Source organism: Indicator indicator, chromosome 11 (assembly GCF_027791375.1).
Source record: "Indicator indicator isolate 239-I01 chromosome 11, UM_Iind_1.1, whole genome shotgun sequence".
Lineage (NCBI taxonomy): Eukaryota > Metazoa > Chordata > Aves > Piciformes > Indicatoridae > Indicator > Indicator indicator.
The window spans coordinates 17,975,961-17,997,261 of record NC_072020.1 but is presented as its reverse complement, the minus strand read 5'-3'; the positions used below and the strand labels follow the sequence as shown (position 1 = coordinate 17,997,261).

General features: G+C 44.8%; 1 protein-coding gene across 1 annotated transcript in view; it reads left to right on the top strand.

The window, feature by feature from the left end:
- Nucleotides 1-21,301, top strand: part of CALCR (calcitonin receptor) — a 43,986-nt gene that overhangs the window by 10,235 nt on the left and 12,450 nt on the right. The window contains exons 3-7 of the mRNA XM_054385029.1: nt 2,100-2,210; nt 8,047-8,159; nt 10,305-10,396; nt 13,826-13,952; nt 19,137-19,290. Coding sequence (XP_054241004.1) covers nt 2,100-2,210; nt 8,047-8,159; nt 10,305-10,396; nt 13,826-13,952; nt 19,137-19,290 — 597 coding nt within the window. The remainder of the gene's footprint in view (nt 1-2,099; nt 2,211-8,046; nt 8,160-10,304; nt 10,397-13,825; nt 13,953-19,136; nt 19,291-21,301) is intronic.

Below are 21,301 nucleotides of genomic sequence, written 5' to 3'. Positions count from 1 at the left end.
CACAAAGACCTGGTTGTGGACAGTGATCTCTTAAATATAAATGTCATTCTGTTTGCATTGCTCTGCCATCTTTCTCTGACTCCTGTATTGAAACAAACTGCCCAGGGAGATGGTGGAATCACCACCCCTGGAGGTGTTCAAGAAATGTGTGGACAGGGCACTTCAGGACGTGGTTTAGTGGCCATGGTGGTGTTGTGTTGACAATTGGACTTGATGATCTTGGAGGTCTTTTCCAACCTTAATGATTCTGCTCTTTGATTCTATGATATTACAAAATGATTCCTAAAAGTATTTCAGATGCATCTCCAAACTACAGAAGAACATGAGAATGCCTGAAAGAAAGAGAACAAGCTGCTGATATGATGGCTGGTTAATTATGTGGATAATTAGCATTAGCTACATTTAACTTGGCTGGGGAAAAAATAAATGTGCATAAAATCTTAGCTAATGAAGGAAAAGGGTTCATAAAAATATCTTTTTTATTAGACATGCAGTCTGGAAAAAATTAATTTGGAACATTCTATGCTTTCAGTTTTTAATCCTCAAATTTTTTTGACTTTACAAAATTCTTGGTGCAAACTGGAACAATTCAGATGGATTTTTGCAGCTTTCTTGCTTTTGGATAAAGCTTATCTGTGGATAATTTCAAAAGCACCAGAAGCAATTAGCTGCCCATATTTTAGTAACTTTCAGTGATCATTAGGTTCTTTCCATATGATACTTTCAAAACCAACCTGTATGGTCATAGCAGCCATTGTGAAAGTCCCTTGGGACCAAAGCAAAAAAAGGCAACGTGTATCTTAAGAGTCACAGAATCATTGTGGTTGGAGAAGACCTTTAAGATCATTGAGTCCAAGCATTCTCTAACTCTACCAAGTCTGGTGCTAAACCATGTCCCTCAGCACCACATCTTCTCACTGCTTTTCCCTTTAACCTGATGGTTATGAAGGTAAATACTGATTTTAAAATAGAAAATAACTAAGAAGTAGAGAGGTTTTTTTAATATATTATTTGACTAAATCCACAGGACAAGGTGTTCCAGCAAGCTGCTCTATGGCAGTTTCTGTGGACCATAGCATGTCACAACTCTGTAATGGGAATCAGGAGTGAGCCGTGTTCTGCCCTCCTGCTGGGACCATCATTTCTGGGGCTGGGAACAGTCCTTGCAGGGAGCACAGCCTCAGCAGTACTACCTTCCCAAAAGGGGCATGATGAAGACAGGGTCACAGCATGTCTGCCCAGGCAGCATCAGCAGGCAAAGCTCACCTGTTACAAATTGATCTTTCACCTGCTTCACTGGATCTGCAGTTAGTTACCAACTTCTGGTGTTGAGCAATGCAGCAACCTTACAGGGAACTGTTTCTGCAGATGCTGCTTTGAGCTGGGATATCCCTGCAAGCCCTTCCTGGCTCTACATTTCAAGGATTTGATTTTCAGACCTGCTGTCCAGCAGAAGGTGAAACGAAAATGGGGTGTCTATAGTGTATTTGGGTGCCACTAGTGCACATGGGTATGGCTAAGGATGGGAGGATGATCAAAATGAGGCATTTGTAGGATCAGACCCTCCATTCAAAGCTGAACAGGCTTTGGAACATTACTTTCCAGTAAAATGAACACAGAATCACAGAACTGCCTAGACTGGAAAACCTCTTCAAGATCACTGAGTCAATCATTAGCCTAACACTGACAAATCCTGGACTAAACCACATCTCTAAGCACTACATCTACATGACTCCTAAATACCTCCAAGGAGGGGGACTCCACCACTGCTCTGGGCAGCTTCTTAACCCTTTAAATAAAGAAATTCTTCCTAATATCTAACCTAAACTTCCTTTGGTGCCATTTCCCCTTGTTCAATCACTTGTTACTTGGTTGAACAGACCAACCTCCACCTCTCTAATACCTCTTACCACCACCACTAACATCAGGTCAGCAAAAGTACCTACCTTGGAGCACCTGAATGCCACTGAAAGGGTTTATACTGCAAAAAGAAAAGATGATTGTCTGTAGACAGCAATATTCCTTGAGAGGCTTCAGCAGAGCAGGGTCAGGAGGGATTCTGTGTTGACTTAACTACTGCATTCCTCTTAAATCTCCAGGTCTGTTCTGCAACCGAACATGGGATGGCTGGTTGTGCTGGGATGACACCCCTGCTGGAAGAACCACTGCTCAGAACTGTCCAGATTATTTCCCAGACTTTGATCCTACTGGTATTGTGTTTCTTTTTGTCATCTTATCATCATATACCATCTTATCATCATATACCTGGAATATTGCATCCAGTTCTGGGCTCCCCAGTTCAAGAGGGTCAGGGGTCTACTTGATAGAATCTAAAGGAGGGCTATAAGGATGATTAAGGGACTGCAGCACTGCCTTATGAGGAAAAGCTGAGAGACCTGGGGCTGTTCAGTCTGGAGAAGAGAAGACTGAGAGGGGATCTAATAAATGTCTATAAATATCTGAGGGCTGGGTGTCAGGAAGGAAGGGACAGACTCTGCTCACTTGCACCCCGGGATAGGACAAGGGGCAACGGATGTAAACTACAGCACAGGAAGTTCCACCTCAATGTGAGGAAGAACTTCTTTACTGTAAGGGTCACAGAGCACTGGAACTGGCTCCCCAGAGAGGTTGTGGAGTCTCCTTCTCTAGAGACTTTCAAGATGTGGATGTGTTCCTGTGTGACCTGTGCTAGATTATGTGATCCTGCTCTGGCATGGGGGTTGGACTCAAAGCTCTCCAGAGGTCCCTTCCAACCCCTAACATCCTGTGATCCTGTGATCTTCTCTCTTGTAGAAAGATGGTCATAGTACTGTTAGGACTTCATGATCTCAGAGGTCTTTTCCAACCAAAACAGTTGTATGGTTCTGTGAAAGTCTTCAGACTATGAATGACATGGGATGGAAGCATGTTTCCAGTGGCATTTTTGCAGCATTGTGAAATCTCAGACAGTTTGGCTGAAATTAAAATAAATCAACCTTTTGGGTTGCCTATTTTATCTGTTTTCCTTTATCAAATATATTCTACGTATTTCTATATCTGTAAATGCAACCCACGGGTTTATGGAACCAACTTCATGAAAATATAAACTACTTAATTATCATATCAAAACATTTTTACCACCTCATTCTCAGTTTTTGTAAGGAAGATAAAATACTTACGTGCATGAAATATGCATCAGCATGTTCTTTGTTCATTTTGTTAATGGAAAAATGTCATTTTATGGAAGAGGAGCAGAATAATGCTCTTTCAGTCTCCAAGTTTCAGCTGTTCATTGAAGTCCTCATGCAAATGCCAGCATCCATGCAGACTAGGAGAAGTAAATCAAGAATGTTTTAGAGGACAAATAGAAGGAGAAATCAAGGAGAGAAATACTGCTAAATAGACCCAAGGAAATATTAGACACAAGTGTAACTCCATGGAGAATATTGTTTGAAGAAAAATACAGTTCATAGATTCATAAAGTGATTTGGGTTAGAAGGAACCTTGAAGATCATCCAGCTCCAACCCCCCTCCCATGGGCAGGGACACCTCCCACTAGCCCAGCTTGCTCAAGGCCTCATCCAGCCTGGCCTTGAACACCTCCACGGAGGAAGCATCCACAACCTCCCTGGGCAACCTGTTCCAGTGTCTCACCATCCTCACTGTCAAGAAATTCTTCGTAATCTCTAGTCTAACTCTGCCCTCCTCAAGCTTCAATTCATTCCTTCTCATCCTGTCACATGGAGTTGTGTGCCTCATGCTGAGGTCATGTTGCTTATAGGTGATTCTTGATGCCACAGTGTGCTGAATTCATCATGGACCCAGACTGCCATAGAACCATAGAATTATTTGGTTGGAAATTACCTTTAAGATGACTGAGTCAAACCATTCTCTAACTGCCAAGGCTGGTGCTAAACCATGACCCTCAGCACTGTATCTCCTCCTCTTTGAAACACCTCCAATGATGGGCATTCAGCCACCTTCCTGGTGAGCCTGTTCCAGTGTTTGAGAACCTTCCAGTCAATTTTCTTCTAATGTCCAACCTACACCTGCCCTGGTGCTCCTTGAGGTCATTTTCTCTCATTCTACCACTTATTAGGAGGGAGAAGAGACCCATGTCCATTTTCCCTGACTCAGCAGCAGATCAGCATCACCTGGTTGAGCCAGAGCCACTTCCCTAGAGTAGCTGTTGAGTTCCCTAGCTGTAGCATCAAACAAGCAGGTCACCAGCCTCTGCTTTACACAGGTGGCTGATTGTCATACCAGGAAATTATCTTTAGTCTGTATTAAGACAAAGTAGGAGGGAGACAGAAATGGTGAGGGTGACTTCAGAAGCCTTACAGCTGCTAATGGAAGTGGCTGCCACTTACAGGGGGCTGAAAGCACAGGTTCGGCTGTCCTGTCAGATTTTGTCACAAGTTGTTATTTTCTTCAGTAACTTCTGCCTGCTAAACATGATACAGGCAGATTTACTGCTGGGAAACAGAAAAGTCATCTGAAAGGGGATGCTTAACACCATGAAAAATTCAGAGCCTGTCCAGTTTCCTTCTGCAATGTTAAACGAGCAGATATTTTAGGCATGCAGTTATCTCAATGGACTTCTCAGGTGAGGATGTCATGTTGTGCTGCTTTGGGCTTGCACTGAGATCTGCAGAACCACTGTGTACCAGCTCACTGATGGCTAAGTTACTTTTACTTGAGGTCATGTATAGTTTTGAGTCCTGGAATAAAGTTACGTCAGTCACAGAATAGAAGCATAGAATTGTTTCAGATGGAAAAGGCCTCAAAGAACAGCATGGGGAGGGCCAGGCTTTGGGAGGACTGGGCCTGGCACAGCCCTTCTCTTGCTTCCACACAGATTTCGTGACTGCTTAAAAAAGTCAGCTCTGTATGTCACAGAATCAGAGAATGATGGGGGTTGGAAGGGTCCTCTGAAGGTCATCTAGTCCAACCCCCCTGCTAAAGCAGGGTCATCTAGGTCAGGTTGCACAGGAACATGCCTGCATGCGTTTAGAATCTCTCCAGAGGAGATTCCACAACCTCTCTGGGCAGCCTGCTCCAGGGCTCCAGCACCCTCATAGGAAAGAATTTTTTCCTCAGTGTTTTTAAGTGAAGCCTCCTGGTTTCCATCTTGTGCCTGTTGCCTCTTGTCCTGTCACTGGGCACCACTGAAAAGACCTCAGCTCCATCCTCTTGCCCCACACCCTTTAGCTTTTGCTTGAGCATTGATCAGACCCCCTCTCAGGCTGCTCTTCTCCAGGCTAAACAGCCTCAGGGCTCTCAGCCTCCCCTCATCAGAGAGATGCTCCATTACCCTCAGCATCTTCATGACCTCTCCTGGACTCTTCTGCAGGTCCTATTTTCCTGTCTTGAAGCGATACCATTTCAACAGCAATGAATAAACTGACCTCTTTGTCCAGCTGCTTCTTTTCTTCCTCCCCTTTTGTATACTTCTATCCTGCTTCTTAGCAGGCTTGACAGCTGTGTTTTAAAAATCAGTCCTTATCCCCATGGTGACCAAATGACTTTATTCTACTGATCCCATTTCTGCTGACTTAGGCACTCTGATGATGGTGATAATTCTTCTCTTCTTAGGACACTGGAAATGTTTTCTAGGGTGTCCATGGTATTATAGTAGGGGAATGTTTGAAAAATGAATTTTTCATTTTTCAAACATTTTCTTCTAGAAGTCAGTCAGATGTTGCTGCATCAGCTGGTCCCTCACCTTCAAAACCAAGTGCTACACAACTATACCAAACAGTTCCTCCCAAAAGTGAGGAACCCAGTATGTGGTGTGTGCTGAGCACAGACTGCAACACAGCAGTTTATAACTCAGAAATAAATGGAAAACAGGAGGCTGTGCTGCCAGTCAGTGAGGTCTGGGCAGACTGGAGAGTAGGGCAAGAGGAACCCAGTGAAGTTCAACAAGAACGAGTTTAGAGTCCTACACCTGGGCAAGAATGACCCCTTACATCAGTACAGGTTAGGGGTTGACCTGCTGGAAAGCAGCTCCATGGAGAAGTCCTGGTGGGCAGTAAGGTGACCATGAAAGAGAAATTTGCCTTTGTGCACAAGATGGCAAATGATATCCCAAGGTGCATGAAGAAGGGCATGACCAGCAGGTCAAAGGAGGTTCTCCTCCAACTCTAGTTTGCACCAGTGAAGCAGCATCTGGAGTACTGTGTCCAGTTCTGGGATTCCTGGTTTAAGAGAGACAGGAAAATATTGGAGAGAGTCCAGGGGAGGCCATGAAGATGCTGAGGGGACTGGAGCGTCTCTCTGCGGAGGAGAAGCTGAGAGACCTGGGGCTGTTTAGCCTGGAGAAGAGAAGGCTGAGAGGGCAGTCTTACTAATGTTTATAAATACCTGAAGGGTGGGTGTCAAGAGGAGGGGGCCTGGCTCTTTTCAGTGGTGGCCAGTGATGGGATGAGAGGAGATGGACACAAACTGGAACACAGGACAGAGACAGGCTCTTTTCAGTGATGTCCCATGATAGGAACAAGCTGGAAGAGAGGAGCTTCCACCTCAACATGAGGAGAAACTTCTTTACTGTGAAGGTGACAGAGCCCTGGAACAGGCTGCCCAGAGAGGTTGTGGAGTCTCCACTGGAGACTTGAAAGACCCATCTGGATGTGTTCCTGTGAAGTCTGCCCTAAGTGATCCTGCTCTGGCAGGGCATTTGGACTCCCTAGAGGTCTTTTCCAGCTCCTACCATTCTGTGATTCTGTGTTTGAGACCCTTCTCCCCAAGTCCCATCTTCTGACAACATCACAGCAAGAAATCTGGTCTGTGGCTGCTTCCAGAACAAAATCAGTTGTGTTTGTCTGGCTTTATTGAGAAGGATGAGGTGAGAGGGTTTGTCCCTAACCTACAGAGACCACATTAAACTTGACCAGGGTACTCAGCTGCTAGGTAGTAAAGCAGAGAGACACAGATGGTAGATAAATGATGGGTGGTAGATAGATGGTAGATGATACCCACAGCATTCTCTCCAGCACATGAACCAAACCTGCCTACTTTGCAGAGTGCATGGAATAGCAGGTACAATATTTGTACACTGTATTCTGTGGTAGTATAACCATTAATCTTTTATCTGTGACTGAAGACGTTTTCCATCTTTAGATAATACCTGGCAAAGAGTACAAGAAGAACATTGCTGCACGGGTCGGCTGAGATGATCTGCAAGTTGCAGTGATGGAAGGCTGGGATAACATGTACTGTTCTTCTTGGTGCTGTTGATGCAAAGATTGATTTTCAATAAGTCTCTCAAAACAGTGATTTGAAGCTCCCAGGAATTTTGGAACTGTGCTGTGCTCTGGAGGATTGCAGTGGCACTATATAAAGTATATATTTAGTCAGAGAAAGGTAGCTCAGGCTATACAAACCCTCTCTTACCAAGGTGATTGATTGCTTTTCTCAGGCTCTGTGGAGGGAATATGAACGTTCCAAATTAACCAAATCATTAATCACCAGAGTTAAGGAAAAGAAATACAACTGTTAAACACAAATGTTGAAGATGGGTGTGTTCAAATGGGCATGGGCTCTGTGAGAGTGTATTGACTGTGGTGGGCTTCGTAGAGGAGGGTTAATGGTTGGACCTCAAAGGTCCTTTCCAACCTGAATGGTTCTGTGATTCTATGACTGGAAATGCTGATAATCAGGATATAAAGCCAATAAAATTACAAAGCTAGAATAGGCAAAGGGAAGTCAAGAGAGACTTGAGTTTTAAACCTTATTTTTAAAGCTTTTAGCCTATTTTAGATTATTTAATGAAACTATTCTAAAAGTCAGACTTGAAAGGACTGTTTTCCATAAATAGAGCTGTGTCTTAATCTAAGGAATCTGGATTGTGTTACACAGAATTTTTAATTCCAGATATAGAAATTAATGGCACTTTGGGACATGGTGTAACGGCCATGGTGGTGTTAGGTTGATGGTTGGACTAGATGATCTTAGAGGCCTTTTTCCAACTGAAACGAGTCTATGATTCTGTGATTCTTTTTAATTGATTTTTCAGTGTGTAATGTGCCTATGCTACAATAAATTATTACTGCAATTTCTCATCAGAAAGGGCCTCAAAATACTGTGATGAGACTGGGAACTGGTTCCGCCACCCTGAGAGCAACCGAACTTGGTCCAACTATACCCTGTGCAACTCTTTCACCTCTGAAAAGCTGAAGGTATGCTACCAGTTTAAAAAAGGCAGTGATTGGTTGGGAATGGTTTTGGGCTGGGCTGGCAGTAAGACACAAAAAAAGGAAGTCAGAATAATCCTTATCTTTCAGCTTTATTTGTTGCACAAGAATTTAATAGCATTGTTCTTAGGATTTCAGCTTATTAAAATTATTTGATGGGTGCTCAAGCCTAAGTATAGGTTTGCTGCAAGGTGAATAATTCAGTAGCAATTCATGTGACAAGCTTTGCACTATTTTTCAAATGCATTTTTTAATTCCTATGATTTTCCCTGATTGCCCAAGAGTTATAAAACGATCCTTTAGAAATTCCATTTAGCTTTCTGTAATAAGGATCTTCCAGGTTGTTGATGTCTTCCCTGCAGGGATAGAAATATGAACGTGGTCAAGTTATTTTTCTTAAGGAAAAGTGTATCACCCTGTGCTTTGAAAAGAAACATGTCTGAAGGTACCACCAACCCAAAGAACATCACCCTGTGCTCACTCCCTTTGGAAAGAAACATGTCTGAAGGTACCACCAACCCAAAGACTATCACCCTGTGCTCACTGCCTTTGAAAAGAAACATACCTGAAGGTACCAAGCAAATTCTACAAGCCTGACCACATTGTTAAATGTGGTCAAAGTCACCGAGAGTGTTTATAAAAGTGAGTTAAGCATTTGCATCAATATTTCCAAAATCAAGTTGCTAGGTTGAAAGAGGAGAGCTAAATATAAAAGCACCAAAAGAAACAAAGAGAAATCTCAGAAAAGCTTAAAAAAACCAAAATCAAGTTAGAGAAGCTCATGAAAATAAATATTTCTCAAATGCATGTGGAGCTCCAGGAAAATCTGGTTACAGGTTTGTGACAGAATAATTTGTGACTGTTTGGAACTGTGGAAAGAAAAGAGTCCAAAAAAGAGTTATTTGATTTGGGCTTTGCGTTGGAGGTTCTTTTTTTATGCAGCCAAAAAAACCAGTATGTGGTTGTACTTTAGAAATGATCCAGCCCAAAAGGCCATGGAAAATTCTACTGGACTAGGAGGGGGGTGAATTCTAAAAGTTGATGGAGCATGGGAAAATGGGGCTCACCTATGTGACAAGAGAGAGTAAGAGTAGCAGATCTGACTTCACATTAAATGGAAGCACCATAAAAATATAATGTTTCCAGATGTTGGCCCATGTCAGGAGGCAAAAAATGTACTTCTGTTCCTTATTATCCACGCCTTGCAGAAGAACAATTCTGAACATGGTTCAAGCAAAGAATACAGAGGAAAATCCTATGTACCTTGAGCTTCTACTGAAACAAAAAAGAGTGGAAAATACAGAAAGAAACTGTCTACAGAAATGCCAAGTTAGGTTCTGACCTTTAATCCAAACTCTGGTGAGGCCCCACCTGGATATTGCATCCACTTTTGGAGCCCTCAACACAAGAAGGACATTGACCTGTTAGAGGAGGTCCAAGATGATCCAAGGGCTGAAGCATCTCTGCTGTGGAGACAGGCTGAGAGAGTTGGAGTTGTTCAGCCTGGAGAAAAGATGACTGTAAGCAGACCTTAGAGCTACATTTCTGCTGAAGGGGGCCTCCAGAACAGCTGGAGAAGGACTTTTGACAAAGGCATGGAGTGGGACGATGAGGAGTAATGGCTTCAAACTGAGAGAAGCTGGATTTACATTAGACATGGGAAGCAATTCTTGCCCCTGAGGGTGGTGAGGCACTGGAACAGGTTGCCAAAGAGCAGTTATGGAGGCTCCAAGCCTAGAAGTGTTCAAAGGCAGGTTGTATGGGGTGTTGAGCAAGCTGGGCTAGTGGGAGGTGTCCCTGCCCATTGCATGGGCGTTGAAACTAGACAGTCTTGAAGGTCCCTTCTAACCCAACCCATTCAGTGATGCTATAATTCATTTGTATCCTGTTTCCATGTACCTGTGGATAATGTAATTGAAATAGGAGATGAATTCATGTCAGAAACGCTCATGAGTTGAGGCCATGAGTCCTGCTATTTAATGGTTGTTGATATTAAAGGTGTATTGGATTTGAATGAAAAATACAAAATGGGAGGTTGACTTTGTAGATCCTTCTTCTATGAGGAAAAAAAAAACAATCTGTATGCCTGCAAGCTGCTGACATTTATCTTTTCTCTCTGTTCACTTGCAGATGGCGTTCATCCTTTATTACATGGCAATCATTGGCCATGCCATGTCTATCACATCGCTCTTGATCTCCTTGGCAATCTTCTTCTATTTCAAGTAAGTCTTTCTTATGGACGCTCTCTGTTCTTCCTGTGAAGGATCTCAAGTGGCAAACAAAGAAAAAGCTTGGAAGGGGTCATGGCAGGGAGAAGCAGCTCTTCTGAGTGCCTTTTTATAGAACCAGAGAATGCACTGGACTGGAAGGGACCTCTAGATGTCATCTAGTCCAACCTCCCTGTAGTGATCATAGACATCCCCAACTATATCAGGTTGCTTAGAGCCCCATCAAGTTTGACCTTAAATGTCTCTCAGGGATGGGGCCTCAACCACATCCCTGGGCAACCTGTTTCAGTGTTCCACCACTCTCATTGTGTAGAACTTCCTCCTAATGTCCAACCTAAATCTGCCCTGCTCCAATTTCAAACCATTTCCCCTCATCCTATCACTACAGGTCCTTCTAAATAGTCCCCCCCTACCTTCCTGTGGATTCCTCTTCAGATATTGGGAAGAGAAAACTGGGAAGACCACAACTGAATCTGATTTGGAATCCTAACCCCAGGCTCCAGAATCCTTTGAGACAGTAAAGACAAGATCTGGTTAAATTGGCTACTCATGTGGTCCAGGAAGGTGATTCCTTGCAGTGAGCGAGGTGGGATCAGGCTGACTCACTCTTAGCTCTGAGTCATGGGCAATGCACGATCCTGACCAGTCCCAGGTCATGCTGAAAGACTCATCCTTTGCAGCAGCCTTCCAGATAGTAACACACCTCCTCCTTGCTTTCCTCCTCCGCTTCTCCTTCACCTTCCATGACTAATCCGTGACACAAAGGTTAGAGGAAGAAGCAGAGAAAGGAATTAAAACAAAGTGCTGCAAAACAGGACACAGAAGAGAGTGAGGACAAAGCTGTGTGGGAGCAGGGTTCATGTTACATTCTGTCATCTGGCTATGACAGCAATATATTATTTGACCTTCAGCAGAAGACAAGCTGTCCATCAGCCAGTCAGTCAGCTAGGAAGGGATGATTTGGAGAATGTAGAATAGCCTTTGGCTGTAGAGGCAGCAAGAAGCAGCCTGCAGAGTTTGCTGTTTGTCACACGTAAGTCTTCCTTGGCAGATGTCTTTTCCTTTCAGCTTGAGGTATCAAGATTCATGACAACCTGGCATCACAGATACTGCAGTACTTTTGGAGGGGGATATTGGATCAGTGGTGATGAGCATCAGCAAGCAATAGTGACAACAGGAGACAGAGTATTTGTGGAGTATCGAGCAGTTACAGGCATCATCACATTATTGCAGTATTTTTATAGTATCTCATATGACAAAGCACAGAAGCAAAAAGGGACACCTAGCTCTAAATCACTTCCAACAGAATCAGTAAAACAAAAGCATTTGTAGAAAGGCAGATGGGGAGTACAAGAAGAACATAAGTGTGTTGTGTGCACCTGCAGTCTCGTTGCTGCCAAGGCTTCTAAAGGGAGTTGGAGAAGGATAATGGGTGGAAGGATAATTATAAAACCATAGAATGCATCAGTTTGGAAGGGACCCTCCAGGGTCATCTTGTTCAACCCCCCCCCTGCAGTCAGCAGGGACACCTCTGACTAGATCAGGTTGCTCAGAGCCCTGTCAAGTTTGACCTTGAATGTCTCATTGGATGGGGCTTCCACCACATCTCTGGGCAACCTGTTTCAGTGTTCCACCACCCTCACTGTGAAGAACTTCCTCCTGATGACCAACCTAAATCTACCCTGCCTTAGTTTAAAATCATTGTCCCTTGTCCTATCCCCACAGGCCCTTCTAAACATTCCCTCCCCAGCCTTCCTGTAGGTCCCCTTCAGATATTGAAATTCAGCTCTAAGGTCCCTCCCAAGCCTTCTCTTCTTCAGGCTGAACAACCCCAACTCTCTCAACCTGTCTTTCTAGAAGAGGTTCTTCAGTCTTCTGATCATTGTCATGGCCCTCCTCTGAACCTGCTTCAGCAGGACCATGTCCTTCTTGTGTTGGGGACTCCATAACTGGACTCAGTACTGCAGGTGAGGTCTCACCAGGGAAGAGTGGCAGAATCATTAGTGGAAGTTTGTTGGGGATTGTCCCCAGGGTGTAAGGTTCATACTGCAAATCTAGGAAGAAAACAGTGCTAACAGCTCCTTGGAAGCCAAAGCAGCCCAGATGAAAGGATGGTTAGATTAGCTGTGAGTTTTTGAAGGAACTGCATCCTGCGTTGACCTCCACATGCACAGATCAGAAACTCACAGCTTGTGCTCCTTTCCAGACTGGAAAAGGGGTTTGCCTTCTGGGTTTGCCTGCTTGATCCCAGTGATCACTGCATACAGACAGCATACTTCAGGGTTGCCTTTTTGCGGTCACCTCCTGCCATCCTCAGGCAGTGCCCCAGAGCATGAAGCTCTGGATGATGTTGTCCCTGTGTCAGGAATAGCTGGGGATGTGCCATGAGGATTTGGGCATAATTTAGAGAGGGGAGATGGTGAAGGCCTGAAACTGCAGCCATGGTTTGGTGTCATAAGAATGCTTCGAACTTTGCTCTTTTACAAGGGATCGTAGTGACAGGATGAGAGGGATGGATTGAAGCTTGAGGAGGGCAGATTTAGACTGGAGATTAGGAAGAAATTCTTGACAGTGGGGGTGATGAGACACTGGAACAGGTTGCCCAGCGAGGTTGTCTATGCCCCCTTCCTGGATGTGTTCAAAGTCAGACTGTATGAGGCCTTGAGCAAGCTGGGCTGGTGGGAGGGGCGTTGGAGCTGGATGATGTTCAAGGTCCCTTCCAACCCAAACCGTTCTATAATTCTATGAAATTTTTGTCCTCACAACATCAGAAATCCTACCCCCTCCAAAATCAGTCATTCAGAAGAGATTGCTGCTCCATCTGAGCAGGAAAACAACCTCTCCTGCTTTGGGATCTCAGCTGGAGTTAGAAAAGGGCAGGATACCAACCCAAATCCCGCTGTAATTCCAGGAGATTCCTGTCCAAAGTTCCCATCCTGTCTCACAGCTAATTCCTAAATTAGCAAATCGTTTTCATCTGAGTAGTTGAGAAATTGAGTCTCTAGGGAACAAGTTCCTTACCCAGTAGTATTCCTGATGTCCAGCACTTGTAGCATCCACATCTCCTAATTCTCAGGGTTCTGCTTCACCACTCCACATCTCAATCACCGTGAAATGACAAAAGGCATCAAGGACTGAGAATGCAAGCACTTCATATCTCAATTAGCATGAAATAACGAAAAGCATCAAGGGCTGAGAATGTGGCAGGATGGCTTCTTACAACATGGTCTAAACAGCGTGTGGTGCTAAACAGGTGTCAAAACAACCCCCCAGATTTGGCAGAAATTAGGGCTGCAAAGCAAGGCATGGATTTTCCAACCATGCCTTGCCAAAAGGCATTCCAGAGACTGCTGCCAGAGAGAACTTGTTCAAGTGACAGCAGAAGAGCAATCCTGATTTATGATGTGTGCTGCATGTTTTCAGGAGCCTCAGCTGCCAGAGGATAACTCTGCACAAGAATTTGTTCTTTTCTTATGTGCTGAACTCTGTCTTCACCATTGCCCACCTCATCGCCATTGTGCCCAACCCAGGCTTGGTGAAAAGGGATCCTGTAAGTACTGCATGAGTCCTCTCTACATACTGCATGAGTCCTCTTCATCTCAACACCTGAGTGAAGCCACTACAGTCATGCTGATACCACGCAGCCCCACTCACCAGGTAATGGTGGTCATCTGGTAGAACAGGCATGGAGGGTGCACATGCTGAGAATCTCCCTCAAGCTTGCTCAGTTATTTCACAAGCAATAAAAACCTTTGAACCTGGTCCAAGAAAGAGAAGCCTCAGACTTACTCCAGACAGACCATCCATATACATGTCAGATCCTCACTGCTTGTGTCAGATCCTCACTGCTGTGATGCCAGATCCTTAACCACTCTTGTGTCAGATTCTCACCACTCTTGTGCCAGTTCTCCACCACTCTCAGCACTACCTACCTGCCGTTTCCCAACAAAGTCTCTGAAGGGACAGAGTGGAGGGGCAAGGATGAAGATACAGAACCATAAAACCATTAAAATTGGAAAAGCCTTCTAAGATCATGAAGTCCCACTGTCAATCCAACACCACCATGGCCATTAAACTATGTCCCAAATTGCCATGGCAACCCATTTCTTGAACACCTCCAGGGATGGTGACTCCACCACCTCCCTGGGCAGCCTGTGCCAGTGCCTGACCACTCCTTCAGTAAAGCAATTTTTCCTAATATTCAATCAGGTCCTGGGGCTTATTCCCAGGTTTTCAGGCTGCATCATTTCTGCTCAGGTGAGGAAGACCTGCACTCTGAGCCACAGCAAGGTTGGAGGATGAATGCCCACCACACAGAGCAAACAGCAGATTTAACCATCTCTGAAAAGCCTGGTTTAACCCATCCTTGGTGAATCTGCACCATCTCTGGACTCTCAGTCTCTGCCATTGTGGCAGTGAGAAGTGAACCCTCCTAGGACAGCTGTTTACAAAGCGAGCAAAACCTCAGCACCCTTGGTCATGGTTGTCATCAACTGCAGCTCTCCCATTTGGCCACAGTGGTTGTTTGTAACCACTGGAATTTTCTTCTGAGGCTGCCATAGCAAACCAACACTGGTTGTAAGTGCAAAATGAGAGAATCCACTCCAGATTTGCTGAAATTCATGCCCTGCCTCTAGAAGTGCTGCTCAAGTCAGGTGGTCTTATTTTATCCTCAGAACTGAGCTGCAGCAGTCCCTAGAAGGCTGTTGGTCTTCCAGGGTCTGGAGTTGTCCCTCAGTTCTGACACCAATTCAATTCTCCGTGCTTTACGAAGGCTTTTTAGTGTTTTTTTTTCCCTTTGATTTTCCTCAAGGGACAGGACAGGTTTGTAGCTACAAAGTGAACATGACCTGAAAGCATAGAGTGGGACCTCGGTGACCATAAATTTCTGTGAATTGCAGAGTCTCCTCTGCAGCGGAGAGATTGAAAGGTAAACGGAGGAAATGTCATTAGCCCCTAAAAACACAGGTATGGAAAAATGTCACCTGGTGACTTTTTAAATGTCAGAGCCACAAGTACAAATGCTAACAGTTGCCTTTTTGGAGGCTTTTGTGCCATGCTCTATGGATGTGCTGTCCTCTAATGAACTCCTGCTCCTGTGCATTCTCCATCAGGCTTCCCACATGAAGAGAGCATTAAAGCACCTGCAGTTTGGATATTTCCTAGGGAGTATAAAACAGCTTATGTTTAGAAACCTGGCTGTTGGAGAAGTACTGACTTAGAATCATAGAATCATTTTGGTTGGAAAAGACATCTTATCTTAGAGGTCTTTTCCAACAAAAACAATCTCATGATTCTATAAGAAACCACCATTGATTGAACCCTCAACCCAACACCATGTCCTCAAGTGCCAGGTCTACACTTTTTTTAACATCTCCAGGGATGGTGACTTCAGCTTCCCAGGCAGCCTGTTCCAATGCCTGACCACTCTTGCAGGAAAGATTTTTTTCTTAATATCCCTAGTACCAAGTACTCTACCAGGGCTGGGGTTAAACCATGTCCCTCAGTACTACATCTCTGCCTCCTGGAAACACCTCCAGGGATGGGGATTCAACCACATCCCTGTGCAGCGTGTCCCAGGATTCAAGAACCCTTTCAGTGAAGAAGCTTCTTCTCCTGTCCAAACTAAACCCCCCCTGGTACAACTTGAGGCCATTTCCTCTTGTTCTATCACTTGTTCCTAGGGAGAAGAGACCAACCCCCACCTGGCTCCAGCCTCCTTTCAGGGAGTTGTAGAGAGCAGCGAGGTCTCTCCTCTTCTCCACACTCAACACCCCAGTTCCCTCAGCTGCTCTTCACCAGTCCTGTTTGCCAGACCCTCACCAGCTTTGTGGTGCTTCTCTGGACTCCAGCACCTCACTGTCCTTGAAGTGAAGTCCCCACAACTGATCCCAGCATTCCTGTCCAGTGTGCCTGATTCTGGGCTGGCTGCTTTGCTGCAGTGTCTGCATGGGCACAGATGCTGTTAAAATCATCCCCCCCTTGTTTAATTCCATCTTTTGCTTTCCTGTAACATAGACCTGGGATCCCTCTGAGCACCTGTGTACATTCTGTTCTGTAAATGGGTTAAAAGTATATTAAAACATTAATCTCAGCCCAAGCCCCTGTGGGCCAGCCTTCTAACTGGAGCACAGTTTAATGGATGACTCATAGAGGATCTATTGTAAAGCAGTGTGAGGTTCTGACAGGCAGTGATTTACAGCTACAATCCTGCCTTGCTTTGGAAAATTCTTTTATTTCTTCTTTGTGCAACATTGGAATGCTTGGAATTTAAAATGATATTTTTGTAGAGTAGCCGCCTAATAGCTGGGAGGAGCCAAACAAACAAACATGTATGGCAGAGCAGTAATCAGACTCAAGGTATTGCTTTGAAAAGCAAAGTGAAGGATGTCTGAGAACAGATTTTATTGCCAAGCAGGTGAATTTTAAGTCTGGAATCCATGACAAGCACTAAAAACTCTCCTTGAGGGGAGGGTTCTTTTATGCTGTGCAGTAGGGAGGTTCACAGAGGTGAAGGAAGAGAAGGCTGAGGGGAGGCTCTCTACAATTACCTGAAAGGAGGCTGTAGTGAAGTGGTGGTTGGTCTCTCCTCTAGTATCAGGTGATAGAATGAGAGAAAATGGCCTCAGGTTGTGCCAGGGGACATTTAGGTTGGAGATTAGGAAAAATTTCTTTGTTTCTTTACTGACAAGTGGTCAGGCATAGGAACAGGCTGCCCAGGGAGGTGGTAGAGTCACCATTCCTGGCAAAAATTGTGTGGACATGGCACTTTGGGACATGGTTTCATGGCCACGGTGCTGTTGATTTGATGGTGAGCACGTTGCACAAGACCTTGAGCAAGCTGGGCTAGTAGGAGGTGTCACTGCCCATGGTGGGAGGGTTGGAACTAGATGATCTTTAAGGTCCCTTCCAAACCATTCTGTGGTTGGACTTGATGATCTTAGAGGTCTTTTCCAACCAAAATGATTCAATGATTCTATCAACTAACTCTTGTGGCTTTAAAAATTAAATCATAGCAGGGAGGTTGGAACTGGATGATCTTTAAGAGTCCTTCCAACCCAACCCATTCTATGAATCTGTGATAGAAGATGGGGCTGTCTGCTCTGCCCTGTGTGATGAGCAGAAAAAACAAATCACCAGAAATAAAGATCAGACTTTGAAGGTAATCCTGTCAGAATCCATCATTCCAGCATGTCAATACTCCTATATTTTCATGAGCACCAAGCTGCACTGCAAATATTGAAAGAGATCTGAACACACATGTTTGGTCAGGCACTGTGGGAGTGTTTTCCAGCAGCAGAAGGTGCTGCAGTGCATGGCTAAAAAGCTTTTCTGGTCCAAAGGGGCAGTCCAGACAGATGGAGAACATGAAGTCCTATACCTGCTGAACTGTCTCTTTAAAGAGACAAGAAATCCTGAAGGCATCTTACTGTCCTGGTATTCAGCTTGGAAAAATTCTGCAGAAGTTAAGGAGGATTTTCCTGCAGCCACAGACGATGGCTGTTGCTTTGCCATCATTGCTGTGACCTCAGATTTCTGAGTAGCATGTGGTGCTTCCCCAGGAGCAGTGGGTCTCTGCTGGCACAGCAATGCCCTTCCACTCCTCCTGGCTCTCCTTGCTGCTGGTGGCATGGAAGCCCACGTGGGACCTCACTGCCTTCTCCAAGGGGGTGGATGGACATGAGATCTTCTCAGAAGGTGAACAGCATTGTCCCTCATCAGCTGGCACCCCGGTAGTGGACACAACTGCCTGTTGTCACCAGCTGCCTGCCTCTTCCCAGTGTCTCAAAGCCACAGACTTTTGTCAAGGTCTATGTCTGCAACCTGATCTGAACCACTGAGAACCCCTTCACGGCTTTGCCAACTCCCTTTAGTTCCACATCTCACATTGTTATTTGGACAAAATAAACTAAAGCTGTCTTCTCACAAAGAGGTATCTCTGGCACCTGACCACAACCATCTCCGCTTCCAGCAGCCCTTGTCCTCCATGGAGGAGAGAGTTCAGAGTTTAAAGAAGCAGATGGGACAGCTGAGCAAGCCTTAGGAGAGTTTCATCAAAAGTGAAATAAATCACCTAAATAGAACCCTGAGTTACTGTCTTTTCCACAGCCTGTCCTGTACATAGAACCATAGAGCTGTTGAGGTTGGAAGAGACCTTTGAGATCAGTAAGTCCAACCACTCACCTAGATCTCACAGTCCCACAACTGCTGCTGAGCTATTGCCTCTAAACCACGTCCCTCAACACCACATTCACATGCCTTTGAAATCCTTCCAGGGATGGTGACTCCACCACCATGTCCCTGGGCAGCCTGGGACAGTACCTGAGAACCCTTTCTGGAAAGAAATTGTTCCTAATATCCAACCTGAACCTCCCCTGGCATAACTTGAGGTCATTTCCTCTTCTCCTTTCACCAACCCCACCTCACTTCACCCTGCATCTAGAACAAGTTGTTTCAGTTCTAACACCTGCTGACTGGCTTTGAGAGGAGTTTTTTTCTTACACAGTACTTTTTGGAGTGTTGTTATCACGTTTCTTCTATTTTCTGAAGGCTCTTTGTTCCTTCCATCTCATTTATGAAAGTTTTAAGTCCTTGTCACTGCTAGGTGCTGAACAAACCCAACGAGCTGGAGAGCTTTTCTTCCACTTCACTTTCTTGCATCCTAGAGTAATTGTCTCTCCTTGAATGCAAAGTGCTGCTCAAGTGTGTGGCATCATCTCATTTGTCTTAACAGGTGAGCTGCAAAGTGCTACAATTCTTTCATCAGTACATGCTGGGCTGCAACTACTTCTGGATGCTATGTGAAGGCATTTATCTTCACACCCTGATCGTGGTGGCAGTCTTTGCTGAGGAGCAGCGTTTGCACTGGTATTACCTGCTGGGCTGGGGTATGTATCTTCTGATTAGTAGCAAGATGGACAATTGTTTCAGATGTTTGAATTCTTCTAGCACTTGGTACACAGAATGCTGGGGGCTAGAAGGGACTTTTGGAGTCCAACCCTGCTGATAGAACAGGTTCACCTAGAGCATGGAACATGTCCAGGTGGGTTTTGGAAGTCTCCAGAGAAGGAGACCCCACAACCTGGGCAGCCTGCTCCAGGGCTCCAGCACCCTCACAGCAAAGAAGTTCTTCCTTAAGTTCAAGTGAAACTTCTTGTGTTCCAGTTTGTTCCCACTGCCCCTTGTCCTAGCACTGGGAACCACTGGAAAGAGTCCAGCCCCATCCTCCTGACCCTGTAGATATTTATATGCATTTATATCACTAGATCATAGCTTAAAACTGATTTCTTGGGTCCTAAAATGAATGCATTTAGTTGGATGGACCTAGAGACTTAGAAAACTCAGCAGGAGTCTGTATATTTGCTTTGCCTTGGGATTGTCCTATTACTTCAGAAAAGAGACCAACACCCACCTAAGTCCAACCTCCTTTCAGGGAGTTGTAGAGAGCAATGAGGTCTCCTCTCAGCCTTCTCTGCTCCAGACTGAACATGTCTTGCCATACAAACCTTCTCAAAAGAGTGTCATTCCACATCCCGTTATGCAAGAGGCAAGCAGTCATAAATACGTGGTGTTTAGGTGACAGTCCATTTAGGCAGTGCAATGGAATGCAACTGGGACAGTTGGCCTGCAGAGAAAGCTTGTGAACAGCTCAAACGGTGCTGATTTTGTCATGCTGAGTAGTTATCTGATAAGATACTAATCAGCACCTGCAGCACTGCCCAAAAGTAAATAGGGTGGGGGCATGATGGTATCTTGAGGAGGAAAAGGTTAATAAACCTGGCCACAGCTCCTGACTCTGAAATCTGCAGCCTTTTTAGGGAAACTAGAGGAAGGCTTGCACAAAAAAAATCTTCAGCACCTCCTAACTTAGGCAGAAATTAACAGCAGAATGATCTAACTGGGACCATCTGATCACCTTGCATAAATCAGTGGTATTAAACTGATTCCTGAAGCTGACTTTAAATAGTCAGTCAGGTTAAGCCGTTGTGCTCTGTCTCTGCATTAGAATTCTGATTGTGCTCTGTTTTAGAATTCTGCATTGTGCTCTGAATTAAAATTCTGCATTGTGTTTGGCTTTAGAATTCTGAACTCTGTTCTGGTTTAGAATTCTGCATTGTGCCCTGAATTTGAGTTCTGAACTCTGCTCTGCTTTAAAAATGTGCTCTGAATTAAAATTCAAAAGATCAAGGTAAAGGTACAACAGAAGATAAAGTCAGTCATTATTTATTTCTATAACCAATCCCTCTGCAAGAAGCTCTAGATTATTTTATTTGGCAAAATCGTTGCTGACATTGTTACAAAGCTGTTTAACAAAAAACCTGAGCAACTGTAAATGACTTCTGTGAAAGGTTGGCTAAATGGCTAAATGGAATCTGACATGGACAGATGTTCTGCAAGGCTGATGCCTTCAGGTGACCCCTTCTCTGGGAACTGCTGCTGGGGATGCCATTTCTCACTTGTTGCTGCCCTAGGTCAGGAACTTGCTGTCATCCAGGGCAAGGAAGGAGTTTCAGATGTGTTTACCCAGCTACAGTCCAGTCTGGCTGGCTGCTTCAGGCAGCTTCATCCACATAAGAGGTGCAAAGGGAGTCATCTTTTTGGACAGTGTGAAACAGTGACTTTAGTTGGAAATACGACTAAACATAACTGCCAGTCTGTGCCAGAAAAGACCTGGCATGACCTCAAGGGCTATGCAATGCCTTTTCCTGGGTGGCTGGGGTGAGACCTTTGCTACCTTGCCCACTGCTCACCACGTGTTGGTGGGGACACAATGTGGAGTGACCCATGTTGTACCACCAAGATCCAACAAGCCTTGCTGCTCCACTTCTTTCCTTTGGTCCTTCACAAGAGAAGAGCAACATCTAGCCCCAGGAGAACCTGCAGCTGGAAACTGGAGCT